The sequence below is a fragment of the Urocampus carinirostris genome, chromosome 3 (assembly GCF_059441175.1).
Source record: "Urocampus carinirostris isolate Australia breed hairy pipefish chromosome 3, RoL_Ucar_1.0, whole genome shotgun sequence".
Lineage (NCBI taxonomy): Eukaryota > Metazoa > Chordata > Actinopteri > Syngnathiformes > Syngnathidae > Urocampus > Urocampus carinirostris.
This window is the reverse complement of record NC_142351.1, coordinates 31,948,938-31,970,359: the sequence shown is the minus strand read 5'-3', so window position 1 is coordinate 31,970,359 and position 21,422 is coordinate 31,948,938. Positions and strand designations below refer to the sequence as shown.

At 39.4% G+C, this 21,422-nt stretch overlaps 1 protein-coding gene across 2 annotated transcripts in view; it reads left to right on the top strand.

Annotated features, from left to right (window-relative positions):
* The window catches only part of LOC148369458 (cilia- and flagella-associated protein 47-like), an 88,188-nt gene extending 68,268 nt beyond the window's left edge, over positions 1-19,920 (top strand). For both annotated transcript variants that reach the window (XM_088331488.1, XM_088331487.1), the window contains exons 51-67: positions 28-171; positions 1,108-1,281; positions 1,381-1,492; positions 1,578-1,628; positions 3,302-3,399; positions 3,497-3,672; positions 3,743-3,850; positions 4,752-4,863; positions 5,293-5,397; positions 5,492-5,648; positions 5,731-5,814; positions 6,859-6,985; positions 9,376-9,554; positions 13,024-13,177; positions 17,033-17,194; positions 17,297-17,465; positions 18,110-19,920. In XM_088331488.1, the coding sequence (XP_088187614.1) occupies positions 28-171; positions 1,108-1,281; positions 1,381-1,492; positions 1,578-1,628; positions 3,302-3,399; positions 3,497-3,672; positions 3,743-3,850; positions 4,752-4,863; positions 5,293-5,397; positions 5,492-5,648; positions 5,731-5,814; positions 6,859-6,985; positions 9,376-9,554; positions 13,024-13,177; positions 17,033-17,194; positions 17,297-17,465; positions 18,110-18,283 (2,286 nt within the window). In that variant the 3' untranslated portion in view covers positions 18,284-19,920. The remainder of the gene's footprint in view (positions 1-27; positions 172-1,107; positions 1,282-1,380; positions 1,493-1,577; positions 1,629-3,301; positions 3,400-3,496; positions 3,673-3,742; positions 3,851-4,751; positions 4,864-5,292; positions 5,398-5,491; positions 5,649-5,730; positions 5,815-6,858; positions 6,986-9,375; positions 9,555-13,023; positions 13,178-17,032; positions 17,195-17,296; positions 17,466-18,109) is intronic.
* The last annotated feature ends 1,502 nt before the right edge of the window (positions 19,921-21,422 follow it).

Genomic DNA, 21,422 nt, shown 5'->3' with positions numbered 1-21,422 from the left:
CCTTCATTTGTTGTTCTTTTGTTGCAGCAAAATGAGACCCACCAAGACTGGACCTTAAAGGCTGAGTTGTTCGGTGAAGGCTTCCATGGCCCAAAGGTTTTAGTTGTACCAGCCGGGACCAGAGCTTGTTACCCTCTCACTTTCCACCCCACTGTACAATGCATTGTCACGGTTTGTTATCTTTGTTCCCTCTCTTGAATTCTATCGATATGAATTTGTCACAAGCCAGAAACAGAGACAGGACTCAATAGCGTTCGTTTAACTCATTTTTATTGAAAAAGAGAGCAGTACTTGCTTCCACGATCCGATGATCGTTGGACACGGGTAGCTGATGGCAGGAACGCGGAAGTGGCACTTCCGTGTCGAGCGGGCATAGTCGTGGGTGGCAGGAAAGCTGGTCAGTAGCCGGGACAGGGGAGCAAGAGCGGTAATCGAGTCCAGAAAAAAGGTCGGCAACAAGTATCAGGCAGGAAACGGGGCAAAACAGGTCGATGGCCGGGACGGAAGAGCAGGGCAGAAACGGGTCCAGAAACAGGTTGGCAACAGGTAACAGGCAGGAGAAAACAGAGAAGGAGATTGTCGGAGGGTACGGTGCTTGCCTAGCAAAAGCGTCGGTTGGCAGGACGGTCTGACAGCTTCCTCTTGGAAGCCGGGGGTTTTAAAAGGGTCCATGAACTAATCAGCGCTTGGGGCTGTTGGCGCCAACGGGGCATTCACAAATGCCCCGAATCAGAAATCATGACAGAATTTGCACCATTTGAGATTTTTTTTCATCGCAAATATTTGACATAACTGTTGCAAGAAAAATAGTAAAGCAGTTTTAAATTTCAAACAGAATCGTTTTAGAATTTAGAAAATAGATAACAGATTGACCTAAGTGGCTCATTGGTCTCGTGGTATGATTCTCGCTTATAGTGCAAGAATGTCCTGTGCTCAACTCCTGGACGAATCACTCTTAAAGTCATACTTAGTAACCAGTTCAGGGTTTCCCCTGCCTTCTGCCTGAAGATGGTTGGGATGGGCTCCAGGACCCCCGCGACCCTACTGAGGATAAGCGGTGCAGATAATGGATGATTGGATGGATTGTCCTAATCTTTCCTGCTACAGGGGAAGCTGTGTTTGCATAACAACTACAATGGGGTGGATCACATCTTCACCATTCGAGGAGTAGGCGAGCGCCCTTTGCCTGTGGAGCATCTTGTATTACGTTGTCCTGTGGGCGAAACCACAAACAGACAGCTGAGTGTACCCAACTACAGTCAGAACATGCTCTCCCTTCAGGTTGTTTTTGTCAACTACTCATAAAACTATTACTACTAATAAAAATAATAGGATATTAATACTAAATATAATACATGTATGAATGTGTACATTTCCTAGGTGGTGACAGACTTATCTATTATCAGTGGCATTTCATCCCTCAAGGTTCCACCTGGTCAAAGCACCTTGTACAACCTTTCTTTGTTGCCAAGGAAACGAGGAGATCTATCCGGTGACCTTTGTCTAATTTCTCAATATATGCAGACTTTGTTTCAAAGGAGGCCAAAGTGTAACGGATATCCAACTGTTTTTCATAGGTTATGTATCATTTGTTGAGATTGTAGAAAATGAGAAGGATGCTGATCAAGGTAATTTTATGTTGCTATTTTTAATTTCTTAGATGGTAATCGCAACTATGTTTGATAACTCATTTGCAAGCAAAGACTCAAAAAAACTTGTTGCTCGTGTCAGTAGTTAAATGCAGTTGTGATTTGAATGTGCTCAGGTAACTGAAAATTTATGAGCACACGTCAATGGGCTAAAGGACGGGGAGGGATATTGCGTATTTTGAATAAGATGGCCCTATTTTTGGGGTTGATTTGAGACAAAAATACCAGTTTTAGGCAATTATTTTTAAAATGATTTGAGTATAGCCTTTTGAAAATTCAGGTTACAACAATGTTCGTGATAATATTAACATAAATTATGATTAATGTACTCTTTCTGTAACATACCCTCTGTTGTGACTTAATGTATTGTCGTCCGTTTGTTTACCACCATTTGAACAAAATGACCTTCATCAGGCCTCTAGAAATGTAATCACTGACTGCTCAAAAGACATGACTTACTTTCTCCGGTTTTCCATATGTCAGTCACCAAACTAATCAAAGCATCGTTGATTTGACCGGTTATTTTTTTGCACAGCACAAGTACAGTTTATTGTATTTGCTATACAAACAGTTGTTTGTACATACACTTGTACAGCTTCTTTCAGATGCTAGATCAAGGGTGTCAAACTTATTTTAGCTTAGGGGCCACATGGTGAAAAAGAACTCTCACAGGGGCCAAAATGGTAGAGCAGTGGCGTAAAACGTGTGCAAGAAAGCAAAACAACAATTTAATTCATTTTCACTTCAGTTAATTGTACCCTGGAAAACTCATTCAAACTGGAATGGGACCTAAATAGGACACAAACACCAATTTTAGTGAAAAATTATTTAAATGATAGATTTAACAGTTTTTCACGTTTTTTTTAATCCTGCTTTTTATTTACTTTTTTTTATGAAAATGTTGGAGATATTTGCTGTAAGATTTCATATATGTTATTGAAAGGGGCTAAGGCTTCTTTAAACTTCTGTAAAGACACCGGTGTGCTATTTTTTAATTTTGTATTTTTAGTCCAGGTGCTAACCGATGATTTCCATTTACTGATAATAGTAGTGCAGTTTAGTCACAAATGTTGTGGTTAGGAGAGTCATCCCAGCACCACACACGAGTGCAATTGTATCAACGCTTCGATAACCTCTATTTTAAATAAAATAACATCGAGGTGGGTGTTTCCTCAAATGTTCACTGGTTGATAAATTGCAGTCAGCAAATGCATCCACCACAGTGGGTGGTTTGCTATGGAAGTGGCATCTGGCTTTGGTAACATCCATTGGACATATTTAAAACTGTCGGTCATTGTTTGCCAGCTCGGTGGTCTTTGCTTGCGTGCCCGCCCCGAGACCGGGATGCAGAGGTTCGCGCTTCGGCCGAGTCATACCCAAGACCTTCAACATTGGTACCCTTTGCCTCCCAGCTTGGCACTCAGCATTATTGATTAGAATTGAGGGGCTAATGTCTCCCAACGACAGGTGTTGCGACACATCAGTTGGGTAGTACGGTAGACTCGCATCGCTTACTCTACACAGTTGCACGTGAACATATGAGAGCCAACCCTTGATTAATCATGGATAAGGCGAGGAAAAAGAAGAAAAGAATGTTCAGAATGGTAATAATTATAAAAGTGATAAGTGGGTAGTTTTCTCTTTGCTTTCAGAAAATATTGTAGGACGCTATGAGGTGTTCTACACTCTTGAAATAATTTGTGAACCAGGAGATCCTGTGAACACCTTTAATGTGCAGTGCACTGTTCAAGTAAGCTCAAAAAACATGATGCCTAAGTTTTTTTGGTCTAACACTTCAGTATTGAGTTATATTCAACACAGCAATTGCCCTGTTGCTTCCCCCCAAGAGCTCAGTTGCCATAGAGATCCCTATCAGTAACCCTGCAGAGGATCTCCTCATGCTCAATGTGGATCTGGAAGGGGAGGACTTGTGTGGAGCGGACTGGGTCATAATCCCTCCGCAGGAAACTTTGATATACAAAGTCACATTTTCTCCAGGAAAACTAGGGAAGAGCATCAACAGGTTGGGGATTTTTTTAATCCTTAACATGTTAGCTATGTATCCTTTACACACGTTTGTTTTTCTGTTTTAGTGTTATTTTCCATTCTGAAGCATTTGGAGAGTTTTGGTACCAGTTGGAACTTTATGCTGTACCATCTGCTGTTGTGACATTAGCTCAGGCGAGCTGTCCTTTGGGCAAGTAGGTAGCAACACATAAAGCTGTATTGACACTGCAAGTGTTGCACTTTATTCACGAATAGTCAAGACAGTTGTGTAAAATTTAGAATAAATACATCCTTATCCCAAACTTTAAAATTCAATGAAAGGGGGGAAAATCACCTAAAAAAAATTTTTTTCAATTTCATTTTTCTGGTCACCAGAGATAAAAACACAAAACAAAAAAGAACTAAGAACTGAAAAAAAAGTTTCAACATACCCAAAAACGGCAAAGTGGACCCTCTGCAGTGGATGGCTACCTCCAGTAAGACATGCCAATGCATTATTGTAAGAAAATTATAAATCAATAATTAACCTTGCACAAAACATTACAGATGAAACAATCAAGTTACAAAAAGACGGTAGCCTCATACTGTTTTCACAAGAAGATCCTGCTATTATTTGAAATGTTCGATAATTCTTATATAAAATAATTAATGAAAACTAAACAAGCACGCAAGACTTTTAACATTTTGACCATGTACTGAAATATGTGTTATTATTTTTTTCTTCTCCACACTTATTTTGGAACTTGCTACTTTGGTTATTACTATTTTTTCATTGCACTACTGTTCTGATGCACTTACAACTTAGGCCAGTCTACAAGCACAACCTTGTAAATGTTTGCCTATTTATCCTAACATTCTTTTTTATCATAGTTTTCTCTTCATAGTCTTTCATTACATGTTTTTCCTGGAGTGCCATGTCTAATCTTGTTGTTATTTATAAAAATTAAGAAAATTCTCATTCTAATTTGCTATGCTTGGGTATGACGTACGAATCAGTTTTTACTTGTCAGTGTTTTATTTTTTGGGTGAACTCAATAAACACATGTATTTGAAAATGGATTATATTTTAAATCTTTTTTATATGTTTTGTTGTAGGTGGACTAGACAGTCAATTCCAGTGGTCAACCCAACAGCAGATACAATAAAAATGACCGTTTCCAACAATAACCCCAGGAACTACACACTGGAACTTGGCCCAGACAACATTGTTAGTATTTTTCGAGGATTAATGACTACTTGTACCAACCTAGTTTTAAGGAATTGCAACTCACTATGGTGGCAATTACCAGCATCAATTGGCAGGAACCAGGAAAACAATTCGATGAATGTTACATTTTCATTAATTTCATGGAATTTAAGTCAAAAAATACTATGTGGGGATCTAAGGGTAAGTTTTGATTGTTTTTTTAGGGTTTATTTGTAGGAATCCGTATTTACTAGTTATACTGGAATTGATGACTTCAGTTATATTGCTCAACCTTTCTCATGTTTGTTTTTTTTCTTCATGTATGATAAGTGTCGTTATGAGCTACATGAGCAGCTCATTTTGTTACACATCTTAAGGTCGGATCTGGGAACAACTGTTTCCTGCTTTTTTTCCCCAAAAGCCACTCTTCATGCCTTGTATGTGTTTCAGATTACTGTTGATCCCCGTTCGGCCACCGAACTTGGGGTCCTCTTCACCCCATCAGCAATTGGAGAGTGTAATCATGGAGCAAAGATCACATTTACATGCCCTCAGGTGTTTCAATGGATCTTACTCAGATTGATTAAGTGGTTGTCATTTCAGTTTTTCAGCTAGGTGATGTTAGATTATGACCCATTTTTCACTTAAGTTGCAGCAATGGTGCGTGTTGTTATTTGGCCGGGGTCTCATGCCCGAACCAGATGAACCTCAAAGCATCTCTGCCCCAGTCGGTTCTAGCGAGACTTTAATCATTCGCTTCAGGAATCCCACAGAGTACCCAGCAAATCTCAAAATCACACTTACAGGTTGTGTGGCAATTTCAATCCTTTCACATGAACACATGACCCGTCACTCACCAGCACTTGCTTTTATATGTATCTGTAATAGGTAAAGATCCAAATGCTGCTCCTGAATTTGTTTCGGTGATCCCAGGAAATAATTTCTTCTCTCTATTGCTGAGCCAAGCTGAAGGTGTGTTGACTTATTTTGATATGTACTAAGGAACATTTTTAACTCGCACTTTAAAAAATGAGAAAACATGATTCAGTGAGTGAGTGGCTCTTATTCAACCTGAATGAGTACACTCCAATAGTATATATTTTTGTGGCACACTGTAGCAAATTTAGGAAGAAATTAAATATCTGAACAAATAATCAATTCACAAATGAAGAGGCGAGTTTAATCTCTTAAATCAGTGTCGCCTTCTTGGAGCACCACATTTAGATAATTCTCAGAAAAATTGATGAAAACAGATTTTACCTTTAACACACGCTGATTTAAAGAATTGTATCTACTAATCATCTACAGAAGAAGCTTGAATAAAAAAACAACACAAGTTCATGTCTGTTCCCCACCTGATAAGCAGGATACTGTCCTAAAGTTGATGTACCTTGCACACTAAACGACGGATGTAGATTTGCCAATGTGTGAAAGAAATATGATACACAAACAACAACAAAATGGATAAGCAAAGGTAATTTTAGATCTGAAAATTCTATCAATCAACCAACCCTACATGGAACACTCACAGAGAACACTTATTTACAAGGCACAACCTGATCTGATGGTTTCGTTCATAAACAGACAGCAAGAATGTTTAAAGAACTGCTTCTATTTTAAAGTACACTTGTGTTCAAAAGAACAATTTTAAATGAAAGTAAATTGTCCTTGGGAAACACTTCTCAAATTTGTCATCTAATCATTTCCTCAGGATCCCTTTTTAGTTTACTGCAAAGATTTTCCTGTTCAAACTGGAAATTTTCAATGATTTGAAAAAGACTTTAAACTTAAATGTGCTGAACATCACTAAAGGCATCTTCTTTTGCAGCTTTTTGCCGACAGCTGCTTGTTTACTGAAACACTTCTATAGATCGCTTGTATTTTAAGATCTAACTTGTACATAGAAACTACAGGCAGAATTATCATGCTGCATTAAAAGTAGAGCAGACTACCGGTAATTAGTTTGGCTATGTTTATGGTTAATATTGTAAAAAAAACACTGTATTTGTCCCACAGGTATACAGATAAGCGAAGGGGGCAGTTTGGATGTGCCGGTGGTGTTTGCCCCCAAGTCTGTGGACCCACAACAAGCCTGGCTTTGTATTTCCTTGAAGCCCCTCAACAATGCTACAATCGGAAAAAGGTGGGTTACATGTTTATTTCCATGGAACTAAGTGCAAGTTAGGACGCAAATACGGAAATGATCCAAATGAACATGAACAGTGGTTACATACACTCACCGTCCACGTTATTAGGTACACCTGTCCAACTACTGGTTAACACTTAATTTCTAAACAGCCAATCGCATGGCGGACATCAGTGCATTTAGCAAAACAACCTCCTGCAGTTCAAACCGAGCATCAGTATGGGGCAGAAAGGTGATTTGAGTGACTTTGAACGCGGGATGGTTGTTGGTGCCAGAAGGGCAGGTCTGAGTATGTCAGCAACTGCTGATCTACTGGGATCTTTACGCACAACCATTACCTGGGTTTACAGAGAAAGGTCTGAGAAAAAAATGTCCAGTGAGCGGCAGTTCTTTCGGCGGAAATGCCTTGTTGGCGCTAGAAGTCAGAGGAGAACGGCCAGACTCGTTTGTGCTGATGGAAAAGCAACAGACTCACTTAACGACCCGTTACAACCAAATTAGGCAGAAGAGCATCTCTGAATGCACAGTGTAATGTTGTGGAGAATATTTTCTTGGCACTCTTTGTGGCCTTTGGTACCAATTGGGCATCGTTGCAATGCCAAAGCCTACCTAAGTATTGTTGCTGACTTTGTCCATCCCTTTATGACCACAGTGTACCCAACTTCTGATGGCTATTTTCAGGAGGATAATCTGCCATGACATAAAACTGGAAAGATCTCTGACTGGTTTCTTGAGCATGATAATGACTTCACTGTAGTCAAATGGCCTCCACAATCACCAAAACTCAATTCAATAACATCTTTGGGATGTGTTGGAATGGGTGATTTGCATGTACAGCCGACAAATCTGCGCCAACTGTGTCATGCCATCACGTCAATTTGGAACAAACGCTCTGAGGAATGCTTCGAGCACTTTGTTGAATCCAAGCCTTGAAGAATTGAGGGAGTTCTGGTGGCAAAAGGGGGCCCAACCCGTGACTAGCATGGTGTACCTATTAAAGTGACCGGAGAGTATATAACAACATTGTGGCAACTACTTATGTAAATTTCCTGTGTTAAATATACTTTCAATATCATTGGTTTTAAATGTCTATTTTCTTGCAGTTGGTGGCATGAGTCTTATATACAGTGCTTGTGTGTAAACACTTTAGTATTACTTTGAACTGCAAAAAAAGTTTTATATTTAGTATAAAATAGCGAACTTGTAACAAGGCTGGTTATTGTGTGTTTTGGTGTTGGCGGTCCTTGTGGTAAAATCAAGCTGCATGCTGAACTGACCAGTTGCCATGGCTACTTATGCTTCCATTTCTTCTTTTACTCTCAAATGGCAAATACTTTTGTTGCATCAGCGCTAGAGGTAAGATCTTGGGCCTAGGCCAAAGAATTTGCATGAAATTTCAATCATTGAGTTCGACCAGGCTTCTTTCTCGCAGTTTTTTTTTAAACTTATCCACTTGTCGTCTGATCTGTGTTTTTTTCTTCGTGGAATATCTGAGCAGCATGCACGCTGACCGGCGCGTTTGCTGCTCAAGCCGTTCGGTGCTGCGCCGGCCAATCAGTGCATATGCTATTCACGCATATGCTGTTCGGACACAGAAGGCAGGCACGCCGCAGGGGAGGAGTTGGTTGTTTTCCGAGACGGCCAAAATCACCCATCCTCCTCACAAATAAAATGTGAAAATTCATGTTTACTTTGGGCTCAGTCCCTCAAATCAAGTTAAGCAGCCAGGATTGGGTTAGTTTGGGCTTTATACCTTCGGGCCGGGCTGTTTTTTGGCTGGATTATTTTTGGCCCGATCTTAACTCCAATCAGCTCTACATTTTCTAGCATTCTATAAAGCAGGTCACCAATGCTAGCATTACTTTATCCCTTTGATTTTGGGATTGAAATCAAATGTTGTTTTCAAAAAGGTTTTAATTTGTAGGGTTAGGACTTACACACTTCAACATCCATTGCAGCCTAATCATCCTGGTAGGGTACCTCATGTGCAGTCTTTTCTTAAGGTTTCTTCATTTTCCTCATGTTGAGGTTTTTGAGTTTTTCCTTGCCTCCGTGTAGGTTTTAGATCAAATGGTGAAATAATAGTCTGTTGTTTGCAATATGCTGTGGTTTTGTGCAGCCCTCTGCGATTCCTTCTGGTTAAGGGCTATACAAACATGGCATGGCTGGGAGCAGACATATTTCAAGTTATTTCAATTACTAGATTAATCAATTTAAAATCAATTCTTAGTTACAGTCCTACTGTCATGATGGCCAGTATGCTAAAATCTGTAGCCCTACTTATATTTCAGCCCCGCTCTTTTTTTCCTTAAACGCTCCCTTTTTCTAATTGCCACTAATGGTGAGCAGTGAAGGGTTAAGCTTGCTTTACACTCATAATTAAACAGAGCAAAGAAGAAGCTGTCGACCGTCTGTTGGATCTACCCCCTGTGCGGGATTCCCGTGAGAGCATCTGATGATAGCGCACCAATCTGCGTGGTAGAGTGTGAAGCAGGCTGTCAACTGGAGAAGAAGCTTGATGTCCAAATGACTGGATTTGTGCCAGGGACTGAAAATAGACAGGAAGGTAATCACGTTCATCTTTATCTATTGGCGATAGCTCCATGTCAACAAAGTGAAAATACATGTTTTGCCTAACTTAGATGGAGGTTGTTGTTGTAGTTGTTGTTGATGTTAACTTTAAAATAATATAAACTTCAAGGAGTTGTCCTCCTGTCAAATTCAGTCATAAACCAAGGTCATAAAAAGAAGAATAAGAAGAATTTACTTTTATTGTCATTCTTTGTAACAATGCACACAGAACAAAATGTTGATACACCTGACCCGTACAGTTAAACTGTAGCGAGCCGATGCAGCCGCAGCCAAACAGGGCGCAGACATTTTTTAGTCATTAGGTGACCAAACCCCCCCAATTCCAACCCTTAATGCCGAGCGCCAAGCAGGGAGGCAATGACGTTGTAAGTCTTAGGCCGAGGCTTGAACCAGCGACCTCCCAGTCTCGGAGCGGGCGCCCTACCATCTAGGCTACCGAGTTAGGTCAAACAGGCAGAGCTTATTCTTTAGCATTGGCGCTAAAAGGTAGATTTGAATATATACCACATAGAGCATTTTGTTTAATTAATGCAGCCTTTGTATTACCCTACAAACATTTTCAATAAAGGAGCATTATGGAAGCTGCCACTTTTTACCCTCTCCTACCATCTCTGGACTAAAGTGCAACTTCCATTTCTGTGTCAAGCTCATTCTAGGGCATTTTTGGAGCATGCTTGATATAGACCAGAGTTGGGCACGTTATTGAATAATAGTAACCCTTCTGAGTTCCCAGTTTACGGATTCCTTGCCCACCTGGGTTGTATGGGCCCATTTCCTGTAGTGTGACTTTGGCAAGTAAAGCCTGGCAGCATCCATCCCTCTCCACACTGTTTTTTTGTGTAGGGGTTTTGCTTCCCCACATAAAACAGATAGTCCCGATTTTTGTGGTTACCAGTAGCAGGATAACTATTCTGATCTGACTGAGATGAAAAGCGTCATCCCGGTGTTTATAGATGAGCTGGACCTCAGCATTGATGCGCAGGCGTGTGACAATACTCTCACTCACTATTACCAAACAATGGTTATGCTTAAGTAACACGTACTGACACCAAAAAGTACTGTGTTATTCTGAAAGTGACTATGTATTTAAAAATTACAGTATATACTCCAAAGGTTTATACCGTATATAAACCGTTCCCCTTAGACTGCTTTCAAATAGCCACATATTTTAAAAAAAAAAGAGAAAATAACATTTATAATTTTAGGCTTGTACAATCTTAAGAAATTGTAAACAAACATAAATCAGAGACACTCCATATCCCTTTTGTGTATGGGCATCAAACCACTAAAATATTTATCCGGTTTCTGGCTAATGTTCATGTTTTGAACCACCGTTCCCACGATTTTCCTTGGGTGCATTTTCCAGGGAAGTATCGTTCTTCGATTTTCTGACATTGTTTTCATCTACAACAAAGTTTTCCCACTTCTAGGTTGCTTGTTTCTTTAGTGGCCTTTATCACTTTTAGAATTAAGTAAGCAGTATTGGACAGTCATTTTCCTTTGTTCAAGTCATGGTTTATTGCAAAGATAATTTGAAAAAAAGAAACATTCAGCATTCACCATGCTTTTACCTTAAATTCTGTGGCTTCATGCTTCTCACGTTTGCCCCATCAGTTTCACATCGGTTTCACATTGGTTTGTTGTTCCCCTAAAACACGGGTCTGCAACGTGGTGCCCGCAGGAACGAGGGTGCCCCCTGAGGACGGTCGAGGTTCCCACGGACCTGTTTTGAAAATAGCTCACCAGTGCTGGGTCATTGTGATTTCCTGGGGAAATGAGTTTGTTTAACCCTAACAATAACATAGTGACAGTGTAGTAACAACATAAGGTATTTTGAAAATAATATTCAAATTAATACATTTCAGTTGATTGGCTTCATTGTCTAGGAAAAATCTACCACGTGATGTGCAGTGTTACCCTAACGCAGGGGTCGGGAACCTATGGCTCGCGAGTCATATATGGCTCTTTCTATGAGTATCTGTGGCTCAGAGACCAATTTGATTGCATGCAAAATTTCTACATCTTTTTCAAAACCGGAGTCTTCTATCCTATTCAGGTACACGTAAAGCCAAATCAAAGCTAAGTGTAGAAATAACACTTCGCAGTATATATAGGGCACGTTTTTCACTACAATTTACAGTCAAGGTGTCACACAAAAAAAGGGGGAAAAAAACTCGTTTTGGCTGTACAACGCTAAAGAATCCTTTATTTAAAAGTTCACTATATAATCTGTGTTCAGTGTTCAGATACTTTATGATGAATCCACAGAACTGTAAATACGCCAAAACACCGGAAGAGAACTTAGTCATTTGATTGGGTGAGTGGGAGGGATGGGTGGAGCTATGCAAAAAGTACAAGCATTCCCTCCCATCTCTCGCCAAAGGTAAGCACATAAGGCTCCCTATTCTCAGAATGTTGTGACGTTTTTACAAAATAAATGCTTGCATCTGGTTTTGAAACCAATTTGTATGAAAAAAAAGGTCAAAAGGAGTTTAACCGATCTTGAGTAATTGCAAGAAAGAGACAAGTTTAAAGTGGTCTGTTTGTTGAATTTGGGACAGGGGCTCTGGCATTATTCTCTTTTCATAATTTTTATCAAATCATCAAAAATAAATGTGCTGAAGACTAAGCTTTTGTCTGGGGCGCCGGTTTAGCAATTTAGTAAATTTGTCTCATAATATATGGTGTGGCTCTTTCCCAAAATAAAATTAATAGTTTTTGCTTTTGTGGCTCTTTGAGTCAAAAAGGTTCCCGACCCCTGCCCTAACGGCATACGTAACCTTTTGCATTCAGCCAAAACAGTTCACCTTGTTCCACATGTTATTTGTGTCTCCCATGTGGCTTTTTGCAAACGCTGGCAGGCCTTTTTTATGGTATTCTTTCAGAAAGGACTTGACACTCTTCCATAAAGGGCAGAATTATGCACAATACACCTAGCCAAGTCAAATCATCTAATAATTGTCTTATGCATAGCTGTGTATGCCTGCAGGTCATCCAATGTGATCATGGGTTTCTTGGTTGCGTCTCTGATTTGTTTTCTCAAGTCAAGTCACATTTATTTGTATAGCACTTAATCACAAACATTTCTCAAAGGACTGCATAGGATACAATTACACCATCGCCTGATCTTAAACCAACATTGGGCACTCGGTTTGTCATTTTTAGTCATTTATGTCAACATGGGATCATTCAGAAGTCATCAGGGAACTTCTGGAGTCAGTTGGCTGAGCTGAGATAACAGGGGCCAATATTTTTGCCGCGCCTTCTTTTCATTTTTTCCGTTGTAAATATTTTATGAAATGTGAAAATAATTTGTTTCCACCTCACGATTGTGTCTCACTTTTTGTTGATTCTTAGAAAATATTTTCAGTTTTTTTAGCGTTAAGTTAATTTAACTTTCTAAGAACTGTAGAATTTTAACTATTTTGTCTTTATTTTCCCAGTTGTGCTTGTGAAAGACTTCCAATGTGAGGTGTGTTTTGAAAGTGAATTTGAGGAGTGCCTGACTGCCTCCGTCAGCGCTGGAAGGATAGACCCTGAGACGGGCGTTGTAACGCTCGCCATCAATCTGCTCCACAGTCCGGTGAAGCAGTGCAGGTAGAGACACAAAAAGCAACCCAATATAGCTTCATGTGCATTGATAGGAAGCAACCAGGCAGTTAGTTGAGTGATGCAAACACTCAAACATATGCCGTCTCACGGATCCTCACAGCATGACACATCAGTGCTCATTTTCATACAGATCGACACCTTTAATGTGTGAAGAAAAAGGGCAGATTTAACACCCCGTCTGCGAAGAAACAGTTTAATGCTGTAGAAAGTGTTTCATGATTGAGACGCACAACAGGAGGGAAAGCGTTTATTCAGTTTGTTCTTCTGATTTGTAAATAACAGATGACACTATAAGTAAACAATGCATGGTTTTTTTTTCGGCTCATCTGACTCGTCTGCAGTAATTTGTAACGGTCTGCATTCGTTGAGTCTGGCTTATTTCTATGTTTTGGCTTCTCAAAATTATGGAAAAATTATGAATGCTTTAACGCTTTGTTCACTAGGGAGCCTTTCGACCATACGTCTTAAACTTGGGTCCTCAAGAGCCAGGGTCATTTTTGGAGGGCCATTTGCAGAAACAAATAATGAAAACAAGGGCTATTTTTTTACATTTGTTTAATGTAATTCACCAAGTGAACCCAAAGTCCTTGATTTTAGGAGGGGGGCGGGGGGATTAATGAAAACCCAAATACATTGGCCTCACTACATAAGAGCTACTCTAGTTACGAGACATTCAACATCTTAGATGTCTTTCAAGCAAAAACTCTCTGGATACATGAGAGAAATACCAAGTTACAAGAATTCCCAGACGCTACCCCTCGAGGGCCGAGTGTTGAGACCTTTCACTCCCAGCATCAGCTTGACCCATTTAGAATGTGCCGTTTCCCGCCATACAGACCTGATCTGACATGCTTTTGTTGTGCTTTTCATAATTGTGCTTTCTTGGGCTCCCTCACACCTCCCACACCTCTCTTTCTCAAACCCAAACCACCATGCATACTCGTCCGTAAACAACCGCTGACTTGGCATGTGCTCACAGTAAACACACATTTTATATGGTATTATTTGTGTTATTACTGTATTTTTGTGTTTAATTACTAGTTGAATGTGTTTTTAGCAATTGAAAAAATGTGTTTTATAGCTATTTAGGGTTCATTTGGATGATTTTGGTAGGCAGGAACAGATTAAATAGTTTTCAGTTTATTCAATGGGGATAATGCATTCGAGATATGATAAATTACAAATCCGTGCTCGATCCAGAAACAAATAAGTCTCATATGAAGAGGGGGCACTGTATTTTTATATAAGATTAGATTACAATATCATAAATATATTAGTTTTTTAAGTGTTGTTTCCCAATTCTAAATCGTGAAATTATTTCATTTAAAACATTTTATAAAATTATTTTTTACCAGCAAATGTTACTTTGTGAATGGTAAAGAATCGTAGGCAGGACCAAAAATGCCCCCTGGGCCGTAGTTAATACACCCTTTTTTATAATGTGTCTTTTTACACAATTGATTCTAAGCTACAACTCTTCAAGCTCCCCAGTAACCAAATATGTATTCCAATCATTCAATTCAGTCATGCCGGACTCGAGAAACATCTGGGACCTTTGATTTTCAATGAACTTCATTAATTTTTCTATTATTAGTAGTATTAGTATTATTTAGAAATAATGTGCTTTGATTTAAAAGGCCCCAAACAATCAAAAAAATTGTCCATGTTGAAAACCTTTTAGGGTTAGCCAATTATTTGTATTTGCCCAAAATTCCCTCATTACCAAGAATCTTTTGCATACTCAACCTGTGCAATAAAGCTTCTTATATATTTTTTTAACTTCACTTCAGTGAAACTATTTAGCATGTAACTGCAAACGATACCACTACAGTCACAAATGACCAAGTCTTGTTTGTCTCGTACGTTGTATTTAGCCTCCTGCTGAAGAAATTCATTCATCATACGCAATCCTTATCCGCTGGTCCATTAATGTCCCTGGCCGAGTAAATGCGTTGCAGAGTTAGCAACAAAGCAATCAACCCAATATACTACTGCACATTTTTCAATAAGGAACTGGCATTTTAAAACGACCTAAAATTCAAAAATATTGGATCAGCTGGATTAAAGAGAAAGGTCATTTTAAAACACTAGGAATTTGGTTATTAAATACCTTTCATTCTTGTCATTAGCATCTCTGTTGGTGATCTTGGGTACTAAAGCTAACGGCCACGTCATTGAAACTAGCTGCTACTTCTAGGTTCTGTATGGTGTCACCATTATTTATTTTTTTATCGCTCAGGCTTAATGTAAAATGTTCAGTTGCATTTAAATATTTGGGTGGGCATCCCTGATCATCTTCAAGATATGCTTTTATAAATCATTGGTTGTTTGGATCAGCAATGTTGGTTAAGTTAATCATATTCGTCGTGTGTACAGTGAGTGTGCAATAATAACAAACAAAATTAGGCAGGTGCGTAAAAAATACATCAATATTTATTATATTCTCATTTTAAGATAAAACCCCTTCTAAACACTTCCTATGGCTTTCAACGAGGTTCTGGATTTTAGTTGAAGGTATTTTTGACAATCCTTTACAAAACATGTTGAGTGCCGTCAGGTTTGATGGTTTTGAAGGATGGGCAGCCTGCTTTAAATCACACCACAGAGTTTCACTATTATTTAGGTCTAGGGACTGAGATGGCCATCTCAGAACATTGACCTTGTTCCTCTGCATGAGTCCCTTAGGAGAATTTGAGTAGTGTGTCAGGTCATTGTCTTGTAAAGTATCCAGCCCCGGTGCGACTTCCTCTTTTTCGCTGATTCTGGAAAATTGTAAGTATCTGCTTATTATGAGTGTAATCCATTGGACCTTTATTTTGAACAAAACATCCAGCCACACAGCCCCAGAACATTGTGGAACCATCACCAAATCGTGCTGTGTTTATCATGGAATGCTGTATACTTCCGGCAACCATACTGCTCCTTGATGTCCAAATAACTCAATTTCAGTTTCGTGAGTGTGCTTGAGCAGCACCGTGGCTGAGTGGTAAGCGCGTCTTTGGCACAGTTGTAAAGTTATGAGATCAAACCTTCCTGTGTGGAGTTTGCATGTTCTCCACGTGCTTGCGTGGGTTTTCTCCGGGCACTTCGGTTTCCTTCCACATTTCAAAAACATGTCAGGTTAATTGGCCGGTCCAAATTGTCCCTAGGTGTGAATGAGCGAGTGAGTTGTCTGTCTCTGTGTGCCCTGAAACTTTTTGGCAACCAGTTCAGGGTGTCCCCTGCCCACTGCCCGAAGATGGCTGGGATTGGCTCCAGCACCCTCGCGACCCTACTGACGATAGATGGTGTGGATAATGGGTGGAGTGTGCTTGAATTATGCTGAAGCACATTTGGATAAGACGGCTTCATTTTGAAGAAGGTGCAATACAATGACGTTCAACACTACTCCAATTCTCTTCATAAGTTCATCCAGCAGAACTATTACAACCTCCTGCAATGACTATCTCAGTCCCCAGACCTGAATATTATAGGATTGTGGTGTAATTCAAAGTGAGTGGTCCATGCTTGGAGATCATCAAACCTAACTGAACTGACTTTTTTTTTGTAAAGAAGAATGGTCGGAGTCCGCACTCTCATTGGAAGGTATATGAAGTGTTTAAGTGCTGTTCTTTCTTTAAAACAAGGATCTAATAAATATTGATGTCATTTTCATTTTAGGGTAAACTTAGTTTTACATATTCAATAACACTGTCTGTCTGCAAAATGATATATTTAATTAAAATTGCTGATCAAAACAACCTACGATCCATAAAGGACACTTTTGAACGATCAAGGACGCCCAACCCTTTTCATGTGCCTGTTAATTCTGCATGTCTATGTGTTCTTGATTGTGTACAGATGCTTGGCATATTTAGTGGTGCAGCACGTTTCTGGACAAATCTGGGAGTTTCCCTTGGAAGTCATTTCCACAGAACCCCAGGTTGATGATACCATTGACACTGAGGTCACGGACTTTGGCAACACATCCGCACTGGGTTTCTACTTGACCAGCACAACTAAGTTTGTTCTATTTTATTGAAATATATAGTACTAAAGCACAAGTTGGGCATTTTTCTGTCCATCTGTCATTTTTAATTTAAATGTAACTGTTGCAATTTTAAGGAGGCCGGAGCCATTCACTGCTACATTCCAGTCAGGCAGCAGCAATGAGTTTGCTGTAACTCCAACCTCCGGAATGTTGCCGCCTCTTGATTCTAGCGGTGCTCTCATCAATGTGTTCTTCACCCCCACTATCAGAAATAAGAGGCACAATGCAAGACTTGTCATCCAGGTATTTGCAATTAATATACTCACAAGCAAAAAAGCTTATAGAAGATTGAATTCTGCTGTTAGGAGTCATCGTTTGGAGCTGCCATAGACCCAACAGAAAACACGAAAGCAGATGTTAATCATTTTAGTTGTTGTTTATTGGGGGTGCCTTGACTCGAAACCTAGCTAAAGGCACTTGCAAAAGCCTTAAATACTACTGTGTAAATTTTCATGAAAATTGGGTTAGCCGTTTCAGACCCTTTAAGTCACATACATGCACACACAAATCGGGATTTAAAAAGTAGTTTGTTAAATTTAGATACATTTATTTTTGTATTCACACACTGTTTATGTAATTGAAAATTGGGTTAGCCGTTTCAGACCCTATAAGTCACATACACGCACACACAAAACTGGATTTAAAAAGTAGTTTACTAAATTTAGATACATTTATTTTTGTATTCACACACTGTTTATGTAATTGAAAATTGGGTCAGCCGTTTCAGACCCTATAAGTCACATACACGCACACACAAATCTGGATTTAAAAAGTAGTTTACTAAATTTAGATACATTAATTTTTTTATTCACACACTGTTTATGTAATCGTGAGGTTCTATCAAAGTCATATTTGCAAAATTGACAACTAAACAATTCCTACCGCAGGCACCAGACATGCAGTGGACCTATGACATTAGAGGGGTGACCCAACTTGTTGCTGCATCAACCCCGGACAAGAACGCTCCAGCGCTCAGGGCAGTCAGTGAACGGCGGCCCAACTTTGTGACCAGAAATCTTCGTATTCCAGCCTCTGCAAATTTGCTGAAAGTTCGCAGATAACTTCTATTTTCCTGTTTCATGCAGTGGTGTCAAACAGACGCCCCACAATGGCAGTGCCATCCAGCTCTTGTGTGAACTATTATACTGGCAGCTCATTTAATTACTGTTTTTTTTTGCAATTGGCTGGCACTAAGTCCAAGTAGTTTCTTTAAGATTTTTAATCCAAAATAGTCCTTATAAAGCAAGTTAAGTACATTTCAAAATAGAAAAGAATATCATGTAAATATCATATTATTTTTTGCTTATTCTCAATATACTTAATTTATTAAAAAAGCAAGTTGTAAAGCGGAGTAATATAATACAAAAAAATACCCTGCCAGTGTAAAAATCAAATTTTTTTCCCTTTAGTTTATTGTGATTTGACATGGTAAAACTATTTAAAATATTGTGCTTTGTTTTTTTATTTGTTTGTTAATTCTACAGTAAGTATCACTAAATTTAATATTATTACAGTATGTCCTAAACCTTTAAAATTTTTCACAGCAACATGAGCATTTTTACTTGTTGGTTAAATAGCAGTTGTTGTCTATTTCAAACTAGTTTGTCTTGTGGGAAAAATCTGAAAGTAAGAAAAATAATTAGCAACTAAAATTAACGATTTATGGATGCAATATAATTAAAAGGTAAAGGTTGTACAGTGCAGATTTCAGACTGTTACGAAGCTTTTCCAGGTCAAAAGTCGTTTTACTCGTAAAATAAATACAGTGAAAATTGTTCCGACAGATGATTACACTTGATTTAACCTTATTAGAGTATTCAGTACCAAATACCTAGAGTTAAAAAAGTATTTTGTGTACATTGTAGAGACTATGCTGACTCCACTAACTACAAACAGCCATGCACAGGAAGTGACCAGACTCTCCAGCTGTGTGATAGAGATTTGAAACCCCTGAGTGGTTAAATGTAATCAGATCATTAATGATCTGCATTTGTGTGTCATGTTCATGCCAGAAACTAGTTCACTGCATGTCAAAGTAAAATTTGGCTTATTAACATTTATAATTATTACAATAATTATAATCAACAAGTTAGACACCTTTATTTGGAAAGCATCAATAGGAACTCACCAGTGACTAAGACCACACCTCTTGACCAGGACTTCCCACACCTAATAAAGGAAGGTCCACAGCTCCAAACTTCCTCTTCTTTTCCTGCAACCCCCACACGTACTCGGGGGAGGGGGGGGCCTTGCCAGCCTAGGAAACCTGGGAACAATGGCGACCAACAAGGCTGAAAGCCTCAGCCGCGTCTTCCCAGCCAGCAAACATGGCCAAGCCAAGTCAAGCCGTGGTTCTCCTTTTTCCTAACCCTCGGCTGAGTGATGCGACAAAAAAGGACAGACTTTTCTTAGGAGGGTTTTTTTTGCCATGCGGCCACCCGCCCGCCTTTTTCTGTCCTAAAGGTAGGCAAGAAAGGATTTCAAAACGAACCGTTTGGTGCAGGGACAAATAATATTTCTCTTCTGACACGCTATGAAAATAATTTTTGATTATTTAATTGAGTTGATTTTCTTAACCAAGTTTATGGATCAGTAATTTCATTATTGCCACGGAGTTTATTTTCCTGTTCATGTTTTCGAAGACTACGACGTCTTGTATTAACAATGTCTTTTGTGTGATTAAATATTCTTTTACATACATGGGATTCTTAATGTGCCTTAAAATGACTCTGTTTCATTTATTCATTTATTCACCAGCAATGACAGCTATTGAATCCAATCCAATAATTTATTCTGGAAATGGACTGGATTGCATTGAATTAATTTATAATTATTGTACCGTAAATTCCGGGCTATAAGCCACTACTTTTTTCCCAAACGTTCAACCCTGCGGCTTATTCAGTGATGCGGCCAATTTATGTAATTTTTCTAATAGCCGCCAGCGGCGCTCGTGTACCTAAGGTAAGATTTAGACCGGTGGGATATATGCGCCGAGGAAGACTGCAACCACTTGGCTTGTGCATAAATTAAATTAGCGTAAACATACCCTCATCATGCGAATTGCAAGCGTGGGGCAGCATCAAAAAATGCACCATCACCAACGGGTTCCGAAAAGCAGGTCTGCTGCGTGACGGAGAGGAGGGCACAGAATCAGGAGTGGATGAGAGTTCCAGCGACAGTGACAGCGCGAGTGAGGCTGCGGGAGCATGGGACGACGTCTATATGACAAAGTTTCTTTCTGACACTGAGGAAGACGACTTTGATGGCTTCAGTCCTAAGGAGGAAGACGGTTTACCGTGATTTTTACAAGTACGGTATGTGTTTTTTACCAGATCCGTTTACTGTGTTGCTAGCGTGTTGCTACCATTAACTGCCCTGTTACAGGCACAGTTTGGGATGAAAGTTATATTTTTATTAAAGCTTTGAAAACTCTCTCGGTGTACCGTCTTTCTTTCTAAATATGTGTAACCCATGTATAATATGTATTTGCAACTGTATATTTTTGTAATGTATTTATTTGTATTTATTCTAGACACTTATTCTGATATGTTTTGCACGGGCAAACGAAAAAGGAGGGGCGGAACAAACGCGGGGTGACGGGAAGTGGGGACCGGTAAGGGTGAGTGTGGACGCGGCGGACAATAGTGGATATATATTTTTCCCACCCTTACCTTTGGAAATATACACTTTTTTCCTTGGATTACTTTCAACGGGACCCGGACTCTGCAGGTCTGCATCAAACCTTAAGTACCGGTATCATTTTCCATTCATTTTGCCGGCTGTGATTTTTAGACTGTGTACTTTAATTAAGGACATTTAGTTTCAATCGCGGGACTTGAAGTCAGGTTTGGGTTAACTTTGTGCTTGTGTTACATTTTTTAATGTGGGCGCATGCGGCTTATATACAGGTGCGGCTTGTGTACGTACAAAATCAGTTTTCCTCTTAAAATGTGGTGGGTGCGGCTTATAATCAGGTGCGATCTATAGTCCGGAATTTACGGTACTTGAACAAGCGATTTGAGATGTTACCCAATCAGCTCTGATAAACAGGAGCTCAAACAATTGGCCCTGACATGCTGGTCAACGTGTAGCTCAAATCAGACGTTACAGCTTCTCGTCTCTTCTTTGTCAGATAATAACATAGCCATGGTCCTAAATCACATCATACATCACGCAAGGGCTTTTGAATCATATCCTGGA